This window comes from Nuphar pumila, chromosome 2, assembly GCF_984573655.1.
Source record: "Nuphar pumila chromosome 2, dmNupPumi1.hap1.1, whole genome shotgun sequence".
Taxonomy (NCBI): domain Eukaryota; kingdom Viridiplantae; phylum Streptophyta; class Magnoliopsida; order Nymphaeales; family Nymphaeaceae; genus Nuphar; species Nuphar pumila.
In genome coordinates this window covers 105,590,050-105,606,550 of record NC_143250.1, presented here as the reverse complement: position 1 = coordinate 105,606,550, position 16,501 = coordinate 105,590,050, and the positions used below count along the sequence as shown (strand labels likewise).

General features: G+C 37.7%; 1 protein-coding gene across 3 annotated transcripts; it reads right to left on the bottom strand.

Annotated features, from left to right (window-relative positions):
* Positions 1-4,260: 4,260 nt before the first annotated feature.
* Positions 4,261-15,719, bottom strand: LOC149846563 (putative 1-phosphatidylinositol-3-phosphate 5-kinase FAB1C). 3 transcript variants are annotated; one of them, XM_089996409.1, is made up of 12 exons: positions 13,728-15,719; positions 12,718-13,548; positions 12,477-12,630; positions 12,038-12,382; positions 8,930-9,350; positions 8,502-8,782; positions 7,559-7,890; positions 7,329-7,455; positions 7,073-7,243; positions 5,261-6,790; positions 4,907-5,173; positions 4,261-4,819 (listed from the first exon to the last, which is right to left on the bottom strand). In XM_089996409.1, exons 1-12 carry the CDS (start codon positions 14,351-14,353, stop codon positions 4,565-4,567), a joined length of 5,340 nt encoding a protein of 1,779 aa, XP_089852535.1. In that variant the 5' UTR covers positions 14,354-15,719; the 3' UTR covers positions 4,261-4,564. The 3 variants fall into 3 exon arrangements, with proteins under 3 accessions (XP_089852535.1, XP_089852536.1, XP_089852537.1); XM_089996410.1 differs by having other exon boundaries at positions 12,718-13,545; XM_089996411.1 differs by having other exon boundaries at positions 12,718-13,516; positions 13,728-13,866.
* Positions 15,720-16,501: the final 782 nt, after the last annotated feature.

The following is a 16,501-nucleotide window of genomic DNA, read 5'->3' as shown; positions in this document are numbered from 1 at the left end:
TCAAGAAATCAATGTATTCCAGAGAATGAATCAAATCAGGAAAGAAATGACCCCCAAACCGTTCCGATTTCAAGATTTAGGGCTTATCAAGAAAACCCCCAAATCGGTTTGATTTGGGGATTTATGGTTTAGGGTTAGGCACGAAAGCATATTCCCTTCCCACTGCTATTGTTACCCTTACCGGTAACCCCCCAACACAACGTTGGATTTTCCGACAACCAAGAACGGATTAAAAATCTCGTACATGCGATAATAATCGGGGTTTCTCTTGACCGACCCAACCCCAACCTGATTCAGTCCACACCCAACAAGATCTGAGACAAAATCCTACCTTTTCTTTTCCGGTGACGGACGAAGAAAAACAAGGCTGACGACCAAGCTCAGGTACCTCCAAGATCGTGCTTCTTGTTGCACTTGGATGCTGTAAAGGAAAAAGGAATGAAAGGCGAGAGGTGGGGAAAAAATACGGAAGGAGAGGTGCATGAGAGCCCAACCCTCTCCACCTACCTCCTTTATAGCGGTGACCCTCCCCTCGTCACCGATGAACTGGGAGAGTCGGTTACCATGCTGTAACCCCTCCCCTCCCTCGATCTCTGCTATCTGCACCCTTAGGCAAGAATCGTGCCCTAGGCACGATTCTTATGCTCGAATTTTAATTAAAAGGGGAACGGGTCTGGGTCTGAACCCGATAACCCACCGTACCGGATCTACTCTAAAGTGGATCCGGGTCTGTAATAGGTTATGAACCCATTCAAACCGATGAATTCTAAAGTGGATCCATTGATGTGGGTTCGAAATGGCCCCACTTGGGCAAATTCTTAAGCGGATCCGTTTGGGTCCAGGGTGAATTCGACCCAACTCATACGATTCGTACCTTATTGCCTACTCCAATTGGATCCAGTGAAGGAATCCAAAACCCAAATCTCCCTATTTTTCGTAGTTATTACATGGTGGGTTCATTACCCACATCCCAAAGAAAGTTCTTCGTCATTAAAAAAATTGAATACATCGGAAGCTTAATTCTAGTTGATATAGATTGCCCATGCCTATTTACACACGCAACTCATGAAAAGTGACCGTTAGGTTCACATGAAGGGTCTGGAAAATGTGTCCCTTTTAAGTTGGGAAAACTTATGAACATTTTTTTCGACAGGGAAGGCTGGGGTTAGGCAGACCCCTACCAGTTACACAGACACACACGCAGGTGACACAATGCTGGTAGACATGAAAACACTGCTAAAGTCCCATTGTTGTTGATTCAACTATCACTGCTTTTATGATGCTGAATCTACAACTGGTTTATGTTAGAAAACAGTTAAAGGTGAAGTTTACTACCAAATAATTGATGTATGCATGTAAAATAAGGTTACTGTTTTTTTTTTTTAAGAGAAAGATAAGAAACAAGTTATTGGAGGCCACGGCATAAGGCATTGGATAAATGAGTCATTCCTTAATAGATCCAATGAGGCTCTGTGAATGGAAAAACACCGACAATCTTGCAAAGAAAAGAGAAGTTGGTCTCAGTGAGGCTATTGATATAGTATCCCTCCAGCTACTGTAAAGAAAAATCAGTGATCATGCCCCAGATTGAAGGACAGTAGCGGTTCAGGTAATGTCCTCAAGTCAATATATAGGATCAAGAGAGGATTGCTTTGCTATGATGGCAATTGTTGGACTGAATAAACCAGGAACAGACTAGTTCCTTCTTATTCCTGAAACAATTAATAGTCTGGGTTCTGTATGAGTTTACCAGTCTTGGTGGCTCTGTAAGGAAGCAGCTTGATATTGTGTATACACATGAAATTAAAAATTTCCACAGGAATTATGCAGTTCTATATCAGAAGCAATTTCATGAGTTTAAAAAACAAACCACGTCCATCTGCTGTCACCTGTAAACATATGAAATTTTTTCCCAAACTCTCCAACACTACCATGCATTAATCCCTAAACGGTACCTATTTGCATAATAATCACTCAACTACTTTTTATAAACTAAAAAAAAATATGATGCATTTTCTGAAATGCCCAACAATTTTCACTGATCTCCTCGTGTTCAAAATCACAAATATCTTATTTTAAAAAGAACTTTTTTACCTTTTGCAGATGCAATTTCTTAAATATATGTGAATTTTCTCTTAAAATATGACTATTTTTTTGCGTAAGAGTATTTATTCTCATATTTGTATCTCTTTGATTCGACATCGAAAACTTGCTTTTTTACCGTAGTTGGAAAGTTGAGACATAATCCTATATTGAGTCAGAACCAAAACCCTTTTAGAGTTCCTATTTTTGAGTTCCAAAACTGGAATAAAAACAAACTCTAAAGACTGGAATGGGCACGATTACCCCTTTTCTATCTGTTCTATATTATTTTTCAACCACATGCATTGAAAATTGAGAAAAAAAAACAGAGATAGATCAAGACTCCAACACCACCAAAATCACCTTGATCCGATGAGCGGTTGAGAAGAAACGTCATCTGAAAAATAAACTATTCAATTGTTTCAATATACAAAACATGCTTTTATTTCGGCGTTGAAGCTAAACAGCGGATACCTTAAAGGGTTTCAGCTCTAACTCAAAACACAAAAGTTGTAGGTTTATATCTTAACTTTTCAACAATCATAAAAATGCAGGTTTTCAAATTTAAAGTGGAAAGATAAAAACCTAATAATATAGACGACTCTGCAGAAAATATATATATACAATTTTTGCATATATTTTCTGCGATTTCGTCTTGAATATATGTGATTTTTCTTTTATATATATGATTTTCTACTAAATATATATGATTTTTTTTATATGCGATTTTTTTCTAAATATATGTGATTTTTCTCTTATATATATAATTTTTATCTTAAATATATGTGACTTTCTTCTTATATATGCGATTTTTTCTCAAATATATGATTTTCTCCTAAATATATATGATTTTTATGAACAAAAATTTGCATATATAAAAAAATCTTCATATATATTTAAGAGAAAATCACATATATTTAGAGAAAAATTGCATATATAATAAGAACTCCACATATATTTAATAGAATCACATAAAATATATGTAAAAACCATATGCTTAGGAGGAAAATCGCATATATTTAGGATAAAATCACATATACATGAAAAAATCACATATATTTAAGAAAAATTACATATTTAGAAAAAAAATTGCATATATAAGAAAAATCACATATATTTAAAAAAAATTGCATATATAGAAAAAAAAATCTTATATATTTAAAAAAAATCACATAAAATATATGCAAAAATCATATATATATTTTCTGCAAAACAATCTCGGTTCTCAAGTCTTTATCTCTCTACTTCGATGTTGAAAACTTACATTTTTACAATCGTTTAAAAGCTGAGACAGGCCTACAACTTTCTTGTTTTGAGTTAAAACTAAAAACCCCTCCAAAGTTCATATGTTTTAGCTTCAAAACGGAAATAAAAGCATGCTCTGCAAACTGAAAAAATCGAACAATCTATCTTACAGATAATGTTTCTTCCCAACCGTTCATCTTATCAAAGTGATCTTGATGATGTTGAAAAGTTATCTCTAATCTTTTTTCTATTTACAAAAAAAAAAAAACGCAATTGTAGTGCTTATTTCAGTCTGCAGAGCATATTTTTATTTCGATTTTGAAATGTGAAAATGAAAACCCTAAAGAAATTTTCGATTCTAACTCAAAACACGAAAGTTATAGGCTTATGTCTCAGCTTTCAAACGACTATAAAAACATAAGTTTTGAATATCAAATCATCAAAATACATATATGAGATATTATAAAAAAAACAATCACTATTTAAGAAAAAAATCACGTATATTTAAGAAATCACATGTGCCAAAGGTAAAAAGGCTTTTTCAATTTTGGACTGAGAAGAATATCAAAAATTGCAAAGCATTTTGAAAAACGGTCAAATTAGCCATGGGCCATTGTCCAGTTTATAAATGTTTAGCCATGATCAAATGGTGTCTATTTTCACACGTTGTTGCTTCTGTTACAAAACCCTAGCACAAATATTTCACAGTAAAGAATTTCCATTTGAGCAATTTGCGAGATCATTGCTAATAGGACTGAAAACAATGTGTCAACGAATATAAGATTTATGTGAATATGGAGCACTGCAAGCCAACCTCGAATATGAGATCTGTATTTTGCTTGTGCTTTAACAAGATAACTCCCATGCTGTTGAACAGTGAGTATCGATCGTGCCACTAAGATGAAAGATCTAGCAAGTATACAAGTGCATCCATTTCAACTTTAATGGAACTTTACATTCCATTGGCTCATCAAAAGAAAATGTTGATGCTACAACCAGGGAGAGCTCTTATTAATGGCTGAAGATTATACAGTTATAAATGGAATGAACAAAAATTAGAACCCTTTACAATTTTGATTAAATAATGGGGCTTAAAAGCCAATACCAAAAATTGCATCAATTATGCACACCACAGGCATTTTCAATGGAATGCCATCTCTTTACTTATTGATTACTTGGTCAAAAAATTTAGACCACCCACCCATCACTGAAAGCAGAGAGAAGGATGAAGAGTGGATCACGAAGACCATTGCTCAGGCACCATGAGAAAGTAGGAAGACATGGCTTTCCTAAACCTCTTCTTATACTGTTTGGGTGAAATGACAGTGGGCGAAACATTTTTTGGACCACCAAGAATGGCAGCAGTCTTCACCCATGTCTCCAGATGCTTGTCCCACGTGTATTGTCTCATGAAATCAATTATGCCCAAAACTAGCTCATTCCTGTCTTCATCAACTCCAACCAGCAATGAGTAGTCCATGACATCTATTGACTGGAAGTTTTTTAAAAACAATGATAAGTAATAAACTAGAAAACAAAATGATAGAAAATTTAGTTTAAACATAGACAAGGAAATTACCGCCAAGAAAGATGTATCATTCCACACAGCCCTTTCTAAGCTGCGCTTGGCCTTGCTCCCAAGAAATATTGGCTTAGTCCGAAGCACTTCCAACAAATTCTGATCTAGCAGAACCTTATTATTACCAGAGGTATCTCGATTATAACGAGATCTAGCAGAGCCCTTGAGATCGTACACTCGTGATATCCTTCTCCCAAAGAATAGGTTCTCCATCACCATCAAATCCATCTTAACTTCTTTTCCACTCTTCTGAAGCTTCGTTGTGACCTAGACGTACATAGCAAGAGATCAAGATAATAAACACACAACAGAAGGATTTTAAGCTTAAAAAGATGATTCATGCACACAACCAACCTGATATATTCCAAGGACCTTCGCAAGGCAAGTTGGGCTACCTGAACTAAGTGAATCCGATAGGTACTTGAAGTAATCTGGAGCAAACTCCTCAAAAGATTCCAACTCCGTCTTTGTGACCTGCTTTACAATGAACCTGTCATCCAGAGTCTTTGCAAAATAAACATTGCTTTTTCCACCTTGGGCGCTCCATCTACAGCAACGGTTCAGAGATTGCATAAAATCTATTTCGCTTGGACAGCATTTTCTCCGCAAAGCATCAAACTGTTTTGCAAAATAACATGTCACAGTAAATTTGACCTTGCCAGTAGGGGATGATGAATCATCACCAAACATCATTCTAAAATGTGATGACTTTGATGAGTCGGAGGTTAGGCTTCGCCTGGAAGACAAAACAGTCTCATTGAATCCATAGCTTCTAAATTGGATCTCCTCCGAATCCAGCTGATACTTGATCTGATGTTGCGCATGGACAATGTGATGGGCCATATTATTTTCATCCATTGCAAACTTCTTTTCAATGTCTTTAGATTCATTAGCATCAACTGATACATCACATACAAAGGCATCGTAGTCCTTGGAGTTAAGGGCATACGCAATTATGCTTGTAGGCTCATTGTCATAAACAGCTACAACTATATCATTTCGACCTGTTGATGGCAGCAGCAACCTGGGACCTTCACTTAACATGCGATATGAAGATGAAATAAAAGATGGTGTATAACTCGAGATGAAATCAAATCTGTGAGATGCTGCAGGAAAATCCCTATAGTAGAACCTTCGCATTTGTGGTACTGGTTCCCAAACCAAGCGACCATAATCCCCTGAAACATGGAAAGACTTGACCAAAGATAAATGTGGAGGAAAAAGGCTTCTCTGGCTCCTCTCTCGAAACCTCAGTACAGAATCAAAAGAATAAACTCTCACAGGAGCCATGATGTTCTTGCAAGGATTATTATCACTTTGAGTGGCTGGGGAAACTGAAGCAACTCCCACAGTATCTGATGGTGAAACCTGGATGTTTAAAGCACTCGGAGAATCCACAGTGCCGGTCCATGCCATATCTATCTTGTCAGAGAGATTGGAGGAACTCCGTAAGGACATGGATTCAGATGCATCACTGAAATGGTCTGAAGTTTCCTGAAGATCTTTGATACGTGAATAGCCTTCAACAGCACTTCCCAAATGATCCAACATGACTAGATGATCTGAATGAAGCTTGAGCATGTTCAGCTCTTCTGACAGATTGAACTCAGAAAAATCTGTCGCCTTATGTAAGGAACTATGGCACCTTGGACTGCTCCCATCAAAAACAGAAGCAAACCTGGAAGTATTCTTGTACTCGGTACTATCCACATCAAACTTGGTTGGAGATTTCTTTGTTCTAAGCAATGAGTCCAACAAGCATAGGCGACGATCCCAAAGGTAAGAGTCTAGCAGAAGAGACCGCCTGAGGTAAGTAAACTCAAAGATACCTCCCCCTGGCACCCCTTGTTGGTGATTGTCAACAGAAGCACTTTGCAACAAACTCTGTCAGGTTTTATCAGCAAGCAAATGCACTATCAAAATTTGCAGTTGCAGGTCTAATACATCACCCACTTAACCACATCAACAGAATAAGCTGGGATATTTTATTTTTGAGCATGATGAAGAACACTGGCTGATTCCATTTATGTGGATAAGTTAGTAAATCCCAACACACCTCCATAGACAATCTCTTCCTATTTGTTAAAACCTTTGTATCCCAATCATAATTAAATAAATTAAATCTAATGTTGCCTACACATCAAATTTCAGATCAGACTGACTTACATCATATTCGCTTTTTTCAATTTTGAGCAAATCTTGAAGCTCTGCCATGTAACTGTGGGAGTCACTCAATTTCGAACTCTCACAACCAGAACTGGCAGCAGTAAATTTCTGTTCCATTTTCTGCAGTGCATCAAACACCTCAGCATAAAGGAATTTCATCTTATCAGAAACCTGAAGGACAGAAGAGAAACATTGTTAGTAATCTACAACTGGTCCTTCTTACCCAGGACATATGAAATTAGTACTGATAGCATACATTAGCTGCCTCCCTCTTGATCCATTCCTGTTGAGCCTGGCTTTTATATTCCAGCATCGAGGGTGGCAAAAACACTGTGAGAATGTCAATGGGAGCATAGCGGAAAAAGGCAATCATGTTGCCACACCTGTTAGAGCCAGGAGTTAAACCAATCCAAATGCAGAACTAAGAAAAGGAGGTTCCGGACCAAGCCATATTGCTAAAAGCTAAATGAAATTCACACAGCATACCCATAGTAACGAAGGCAGTCTCTCTGCAGAGAATGGCCACAGCTTGCAACTCGATTTGCAGTGGCGTGATTTGAGAAACTAAGCTCCAAAAACTTTCCAAAAGACAGTCCCCACGCAGCATCAGACATAACCACTCTTTTTGTTGCCTGTGAAACTCCAACTTTAAGGGCACACTTCATACATCTATGCCACATCCATATTTTCCCATCAGGCTCCCCAGGAAGCTTCCGTGAAGGAAGACGTTTTACGCATATGGTCAGGCTACCTTGCTGATGGATATAGCATCGTACATGAGCTTCTGCTGGTTCATTACATGACCTGCAGCGAGATGCCTGATCCAAAATAGTGCAGTTAGTCAATCTTAACAAGATATGACAGTAAGTCAACAGATGTAAAAGGATTTATACATCTGGTACTATTGATAGCGACATACTATCTTTCCTTACAGTTATGATCTCCGCAGTTTAGTAAAAACATGTTCTACATTATGACTTTCAAATATTTAGACCAGCTTCTCTATAATGACTGAAAAGCACGCACAAAAAGTTCATGATAATGAAACTCAGATATTGGGTTTTTTATGCTGAAGATAACTTGATCCACAGCATATTTCTTATCCCCGGGATGTGTATTCCTTGCCACAAGGTGAAGCCAGCGGGAAACTATCCCTGGTGGGCAGGGAGGGAGTAATCATGGAACTTTATACCCTGGACATCGGAATAGGGCCATGGTCAATGTGGTACCCATTGGCCCACAAGGAGATGTCCAAACAATAACAGTGGTTTCTGCCTGTTATTAAAAAAAATGACAAACACATCCACATGGTCAAAGTAAGTATATAATAATTGCAACTATGACCTTCTAGTAGATAGAACTAGCATTACTAAAAATGTTTACCCAATGTGAAAATGAGAAAGTAAGATGTTAAAGGTATTAGACCAACCTGATCAAACAGATCATCCCGAAGGAACCTTCCAAGTGGCTTATCAAAACTGCCATAAAATTTGATGCGTAAGAGCTGGGAACGTTCACATACTGTTCCCTTAAGAACACACCGGTTAGACAGCAAAACTAATATGCTTTGATGTGTGTCAACTGTCGACAAAAATTCTTTGGAGACTTCTTTTCCTTCAACTGCACTGAGTACAATTTTTTCACAAGTACCATCAGCCTTGCTTTGAAGTTCCGGAACCCCTCCATCCATCAGAATTCTCGCAGATATCCCTGTCACAATTGAATCACCAGAACACATTTTGTCACCAAATGAATGTACTGAGAGACCCTTCAGTTCCTCACAGTGAGATTCAAGACATGAACTTGGGATTACATAGGAAACAAAAGAATCACGAGCCTTAGGAGATGCAATCATACCCATATCTCTAGTTGTTACAGAGTCCAAAGCTGTAGGAGATAAAGGAAACAGGCAGCTCAAATCTAAATGATCATGCGATAACTGTCTTCCATTGTTTTCTGAAGGAAAACTTGATCCCCACTTATTTTGCATTGGAAAGTCCATCTTAGATGAAGAAGTCATTGCTAGCTTATTGTGCAGACTGAAACTTCGATTTTCACCTGCAACTGGGTAGCTGTCAATTACTGAAATGGTTTTACCAAGATTTGGGGGCTTCTCTGGTAAAGTAATTGGAGGCTCCACAGGAAGTTTTGGCAGAGTTGCACCCTCATCAGCAAGGAAGGATGTCTCTAGAGATAAATGATAAGCTGCAAAGACAGCATAGTGGAGAACATGTTTAACCTTCTTCAGCTCTTCATGATAAGCTCCTCTCAATAAAACCTTGAAAAAAAAGATTAATACCAACATTAGTCAATAAATAGAACATTATTTTAAAAAATGACAATTTTGGTCTATAAAGCTGCAGAACTGTCTGGGTAACAGGCACAATGGTGAATCAATCATTGACAATTTAGAGTGCAAAAAGAAGGAAATTTCACCCCATTAGGCATATATTACCACAAACAGCACCAGGAAAGTAAGAGAACAGTTTTTTCAATTTTTGCAGAGATATTCCGGTAATTTCAATACACAGAACATACTTGCAGGTGGAGGGCATTCACCTATTTGTGATTCATAGGTCACCCTGGTATTTTGTTCATATAGGTACACCTTGTTCATACGATGAGCATGTAAATAAGCTTAGCACAATTTTTTGGGATTTCATCTCCTAGGAAACAAGTTGAGGAAACTTGATTAATTTACCTATTTTTGTCCAAAATACAGTAAAGGTAAATAAATTCACCTATGAGCATTTAGTCAATATCTTACTACCAAACTAGTGCTTTTCTGGGCATCCGCTAAGTATGGGAGCATGTGGCCACTCACTAAGGTCAAGAAATTTTCTACTTGGCAGCTCATTCTTTAATAATGTATCGTTCTTACATAACAGACATGCAAGTCCCCTAGAATTTCCTCATTTTTTAGTCATTCGTTCCTTCATGAGAAGGCATTTCCCAATCCTAAGCATGGTCACCTGTATCAACAACAACAACAACAACAACTACGCCTTCATCCCAAAACAATTGGGGTCAGCGATATGAACCAAAAAAGAAATTCATTTTGGGTCTTCCACATGAATCCTTTTCCTCCAATCATTTCTATCCAACGCCATGTCCTCGGTGAGGTTCAAAGCATTCATATCCTTTCCTATCATCTCCATCCAAGTCTTCCTAGGCCTACCCCTACCTCTTTTAACTAATATATTTTCCCATTTCTCCAACCTTCTAACTGGAGCATCATTAGGCCTTCGCCGAATATGTCCAAACCACCGTAAACGATTCTCTCGCATCTTATTCTCAATGGGTGCAACACCTACCTTCTTACGTATCTCTTCGTTCCGAATCCTGTATCGTTAAAGGTAATTTCAATAGAGGGTATTTCTCGGAGAGATTTTCAAAAGTTGATAAATATCAGGAATATCTCGGCAATATATAAAAAATTAAACAAAAATTCCAAAAAATAAGTAAAAATACTGAAAATAGAAAAATGAAAGAAAACTAAAATAAAGACCTTAAAATAGACAAGATAAATTGATAAAATGAGCAACTAAGTTAGCTTTTAAAAACCTTACAACATGTTTCTACTTTTATTTCCTATTTTATCCTTTAAAACTTTTTAAAACCCCACGTTTTAAAGTTTTCAATACTCAGATTTGTTGCAATACTCAATAATCCCCAAAATGCCCTTTTTCAGAAACAGTCCCGTACAACACTCGATTTGGGGATTTTCTCATATCTCACCCAATACTCAGATTTGTTGCAAATCATTTCGTTTTTATTAATAGAAATTGATAATAATCTTTTTTGTTTTTAAAATCCTCCATTTTTCATATTTTTTGAAAACAATATCTTTTGAAAAAACCCACAAAATGTGCAAAACACATCGATTTGATTTGGTTTTTGAACCAAATCAAACCAAAATTTGAGGCCAAGTTCATTTTTTTTCTTTAAATTATAGTGATTTTTCCAAAATTTTATCTATAATAAATTTGGGGCTTTTTAAAAAAATCATAATCTGAAAATCAGGCAGTTTCTGTAGCGATATATCTCACGATATTATCGTGAGATATATGAATTGCCAATATATTGAATATAGCATGATATATTCCTATTACTAACGTTTGGCTTGAAATTGACGATATTTTCGAGATATTTTCAATACATCGGCGATATCGGTGACTATGATCCTAAGACATTGTTTTACATCACGTGCCAGGTTTGGGGATACAATACATTAATCACTCCCATTTCAACTTTTTCAGAATCCCATCCATGCCTGCTAAAATGAATGCAAGCACATCTTTCATGTCTATGTTAAAGGGTTATTGAGGATCCTGCACTGAATAGGCTTGAGACCTTTAGGAGAATATCTTATTGGCTGTTAAAAATGTCAAGCAGGAGAATACTTAATATCATCATAAAAGAGTATTACCCTTGCTTGATCCTGTGGAGGAAAAAAATTATTTTAGCAAATGAGGTGCTATTTGTAAATGGCAAGCAGATTACTTGTATCCATCAAGAAAAGAAATGATATGGAAGTTATATGTTGGCACTATAATTGTTGAATTAAATAACATTAATGAAGCTTAATGAAAGCACAAAGGTCAATAACACACTTAATTCAACCGAACATAACAGTGAACACAAGAAGCGGATGGATACATCTGCCATCATACCAGTGCCTAAATGAAATTTGTTCCACATTTCATGTCCTTTTATAGGCATTCTAAAATTGGGTATACAGTAATATTTCACACTCTGGATTGACCCAATTCTGTTGCCAGGCCTGGTCTGACTCAAGCAGGACAAGGTCACTAAAGTGAGTTTTGTCAAGCTATGGATACAATCTACAATTCAATCTCACATTGAGATGTCATAATAGACAATAAGTCAAAGTGACATTTCAGCATGAAATCTAATTTTATATGAAGGATCAACATGTCAGGATAAAAGTGAGCATAATATTACCGTGCAGCCTAAACGCCTTGGGCAACCTTCAAAAAACATCAAGGTCTTTGTTGATTTCTTGTTAGGGTTGTCATTAGATCGACACTCCTCAACAACTCTTTCCAGCCGGAAAATTTCACACTGCCCCAACCTTGGTGAAATAAGATTATCAACAGAAGGAATGATTTCAGCACCTGTGCACCTAGCAATGCGCTCCAAAAGTGGTCTTTTAACATTTAGCACCAATGATATTTCCTTGGCCAGCAGATATTCTTGAGCATAAGATGATACACTTTTTTCTACCAACAGAACATTTGGACGATGGGCCTCTATCTTTGAAACTGCCATCTTGATATGATCCATCTCCTGATTCAAGAAAAATGTAACATTTCAGAAAATGCTCAGGAACAACATTTCAAATAAGGTCAACAACTACCGGGTATAACAATGAAAACATAACCTGATTAAGTAAAGTACCAATTGATGCTAGCTGATTTGGAAGCCTTTGAAACTCCAGTGCTCCTCCCAGCAAAAGCAACCTGGGATTTCTGTACTGTGAAGTCATACGTTTGTGCTTTATGTTTTTTGTACAAACTACTCCCTTAATCAGAGTACTGTCAAATGCAAACCCTTTCATTTAGTACAAAACAGTATAGGTAAGAACTAAGAACCTAGGCAATAAAATAACGTCCAAATCATACCTATCCCTCGGGTATCCACATGCTATGCACTTAACCTTTACATAATTAACTGGATCCATGCTGCCACCACCACTTGTATCAGGTTTCACAAAATTTGCAGTTTGCCATGCCAATGAAGTAACTATCTCCAGCCAACAATCCTCAGTTCTGTCACTCCCTACAGCAATGCCCTCTCCTTTCAACAGCTGTGAGACAAGAGCCCTGAAATGCCCATGAATTACAGCTCTCAGAGGTTCCTTATGCATCTCGTTTGATTTGTCTCTGTTTCTTATGGGACCATCTCCAAGGCTACTATATGAGAACTTAAAGTTAGGATCACCGACATCGTCATCATCATCATCATCATCATCATCATCAGATTTGAAAATAGTGTTTTCTAATTCATCCTCCTCGTCCTCTGGTGGTGGAGGCAACCAAAAGATACCATCATTTTCAAAATCCAATGTCAGATCAGCTTTTTGGCTTTGATTCTGATATATAGACAATTCATCAGTGTCTTGATCAGCACTTTCTATACCCTCAGCATCTATGATAGGGCTCCTTAACATCTCCACTTTTTCTTGAAACCGCTGAGCACAATCCTGAGACATTGCACATTCCAGTTGGACATCAGGCATAGGCAAAGCAGCTCTCTCAGGACTAAAGTTCACAACAGTTGGACTGTCGAAAGGACTTGAAGTGGCCGACTTAAAACTGTACAGTTCACTTCTAGTGTAATTGCTACTGGCATCTATGTCGTAAATATCTTGACAGTATTCACATGTTGGCGTTGAGTAGTTCTTCCCAATATCATCAGCATCTGTAAAATAGCACGTTTCTTCATCATCACTTCTACAAACACACAAAAGTCAATTATCATCCAAAGGTAAACCCAAGCAAATTAAAAAAAATAAAGTTCTTTGATTCATTAGTTTCACAAGATAAAAAATAATTAACCATAAAACTCTTATTATGACCAGTCATTCATTCGAGTGCATGAACAATTATATCAGTATAGATATAAATTTTACCTGGTAGAACATCGAAGTGAGATTGGTGACAGTGGATTTACAGGGGAGGGAATGTTGTCATCTGTGAATTTATTGAAGGACCAACTTTGCCCTTGTATAAAATGACCGAGAAAATTAGCATGGTCTGGTTCAGAGTCTGGTCCATTGGGGCAATCTCCACCACCACACGATGGACCTACTTTTGAACAACCATCCATGGTAGTACTATCAGCTGTGTCGCTATTGAATGATGAAGAACGTGGCACACAGTTCTCTTCAGGAGCCACAAGGAGGTGATTCTCAGGTAGCCCCACTAGCATTTCCTGCCCAGCCGGAGAGAAACAAAGCTTACACAACCCAATGACCTGTTTCTTTCCCAAGGGGCTTCCTATTTTACAATTCAGTGTCACAGAAATATTGTCGCTTTGCATGCACCTCATGCAGATTCGGCATCGATATTCTTGGTCGAACACATTGAAAGTCGAATTGCACCCATAGCACATACTGCAGATTTCATCACAATTCCAAACATCTCCAGAACTATCGGACAAATCACCCCTCCAATCTATCCAAGCTCTCACTTTCTCTACCAGATTCAAAAATGGGCTATCCAATATGCCATATACATATAAACTGCCCTCAATCATAATACCACAAGCCCCTCCTTTCTCATTTACTGTTATTTTTAAGGAAAAATATATATGAAAAAACAAACAAACCCAACCTCTTCCCTAGAAAAACAGTGGGGATTTCAGGTTAAAGTCCAGAAGAAAGGGTAACAAGAAAACTCTAAACGTCTTCAACAGCAAAAAGAAGAAAATTTTACAGATACATAAAGAAACCCTCAGTTCAAAACAACAGGGTGGTCATAGGATTGGAAACCGAGCTCAAAACAAAAGATAACACAACAACTTCCGTTTTCTAACAAATGGTTTGCAAAGATTGCGCCCTGTAAATGAATGCTTATGCCTAAAAATAAACGTTACACCTCTCGAATCATATAAAAAAGGTGGTAACATTCGCATTCACGATTCAGTACATAACACTATCAAACACAACAACACTTCCCAAGTCCCTAAGTTCCGTATTACCCTAATTCCCTAAACCCGTCAGCGTATGATAAACCTCCTTGAGAAACCCAAAGTAACTCTCAACGGAGAAGGGCAACACAACACCCATACCAAAAGGCAGAGGGATCCCTTAAACTATTTACACATACACAAATCAAAAGAAAGATCGCCAAAATCCCCCCCAAAAAAAAGAAAAAAGCAGTTCAAAGCTCAACGAAAACCCAAGCTAGCCAATCCCCGATTCATCGAGAAAGCATCCGAACAACTCCTCTAGCATCAGGTGATCGAGGAACCCTATAACCCCTTATTCCCAACAACAACAAAAGCATTAACCACAAACCCCACAATCGAAAACGAACCAAAAAACCCATCACCCATCTCCGAATTCAATAAAATTCCCAAGAGTACAGGCAAATTCTACACACCAAGCAAACGAAAATCCCACATCTCACAAACGTCTGCGGCAACGACCGACCGACCGAAATCGACGGAAAGAGAGGGATGAGGGAAGACTTATCTGAGAGCAAGAAAGAACCGACTCTACCCCCACAAAACTCAAATGATGGTGAGGATGAGGAGCAGCAGCAAGAGAAGGAACAGAAACGAGGCGACGGAGAGGCCCCTTTCTCTTCTCCTCCTCCTCGACGAATCTTTATCTCCCATCATTGTGAATCCCATCGAAACCACTCATATCATGGGAGGAGCAATAAAAAAAAGAAATAAAAAAACCCACAAATTTACTAGAAAGGAACAGGAGAGAGAGCCTTCTCTCTGCGTCTCCTCGCTTCTACTTCTCCACTTTCTTGATTTTTTTGAAGTGGGTTTGCATTATTTTATTAATGAGTGAGAAGTGGGGTGGGCTTTCGGTGCTTTGCCTGTAGCAAAAAAAGGAGGAGGGTGAGGAGTGACGATAGGGGATTGCAGAGCAGGAGCAGATGCAGCGCTAGCGATGTGCCGAAAGGGGAGGGGACGGGTTGGAAGGCACAGGCTTTTATCATATGGGGCTTACCGGATTTGCCCCATTGAATCTCAGGTATGGTCCATCTTTTGGGGTCCCACTGTTTGTAGGACGTTTTGACCATGAAAACTGAGATTTTCTTTTTTTTTTTTTTTTGCCCAAGCAAAGGAAAAGAAAAATCCACTTTATCATTTTTTTTTTAGGAAGGGAATTGAGATTTTAGGGATTTGATAGTTTGTATATTGTGAGGTCTTTTATGGTGACTGTATGGGGTTAAGGGGTAAGCCCACAGGACAGCGACTGTAAGTAGGGCAAGCAAAGTCAGTGCGGCTAGGTCTTTGATTTGTGGGCTGTTTTTTCGTGTAAATATCAAAAAAAAAAAAAAAAATTATTAAGAGTCCTTGTTTGGGTTGCAGTACTAAAAGAGAATTGAAGTGTTTGAATAATTGCAAAGAAGAGAATTGAGTGAAGTTGTGGATAAGTTTCTTTTGAATAGAACTAATGTTTAGTGCTCGAGTTAATGGTGTCAACTGATCAGGTTTATCTTGGGTACCAAAATTCACTAAAATGTTGAACCCAAACCTGTCCTGAGTAACATATATACGGTTTGTGTTTAGGTTGTGATTCTTTTTGGATTTCTTACGCAACCCAATTGACATGATGTTGTCTTATATATTTTTATGTAAAAAATTTCAAATGACCTCTAAATTATGTCATTTGGCTCGTTAAGGGTGTGTTTGACTCACTGGACAAATCCCTCCTAGACA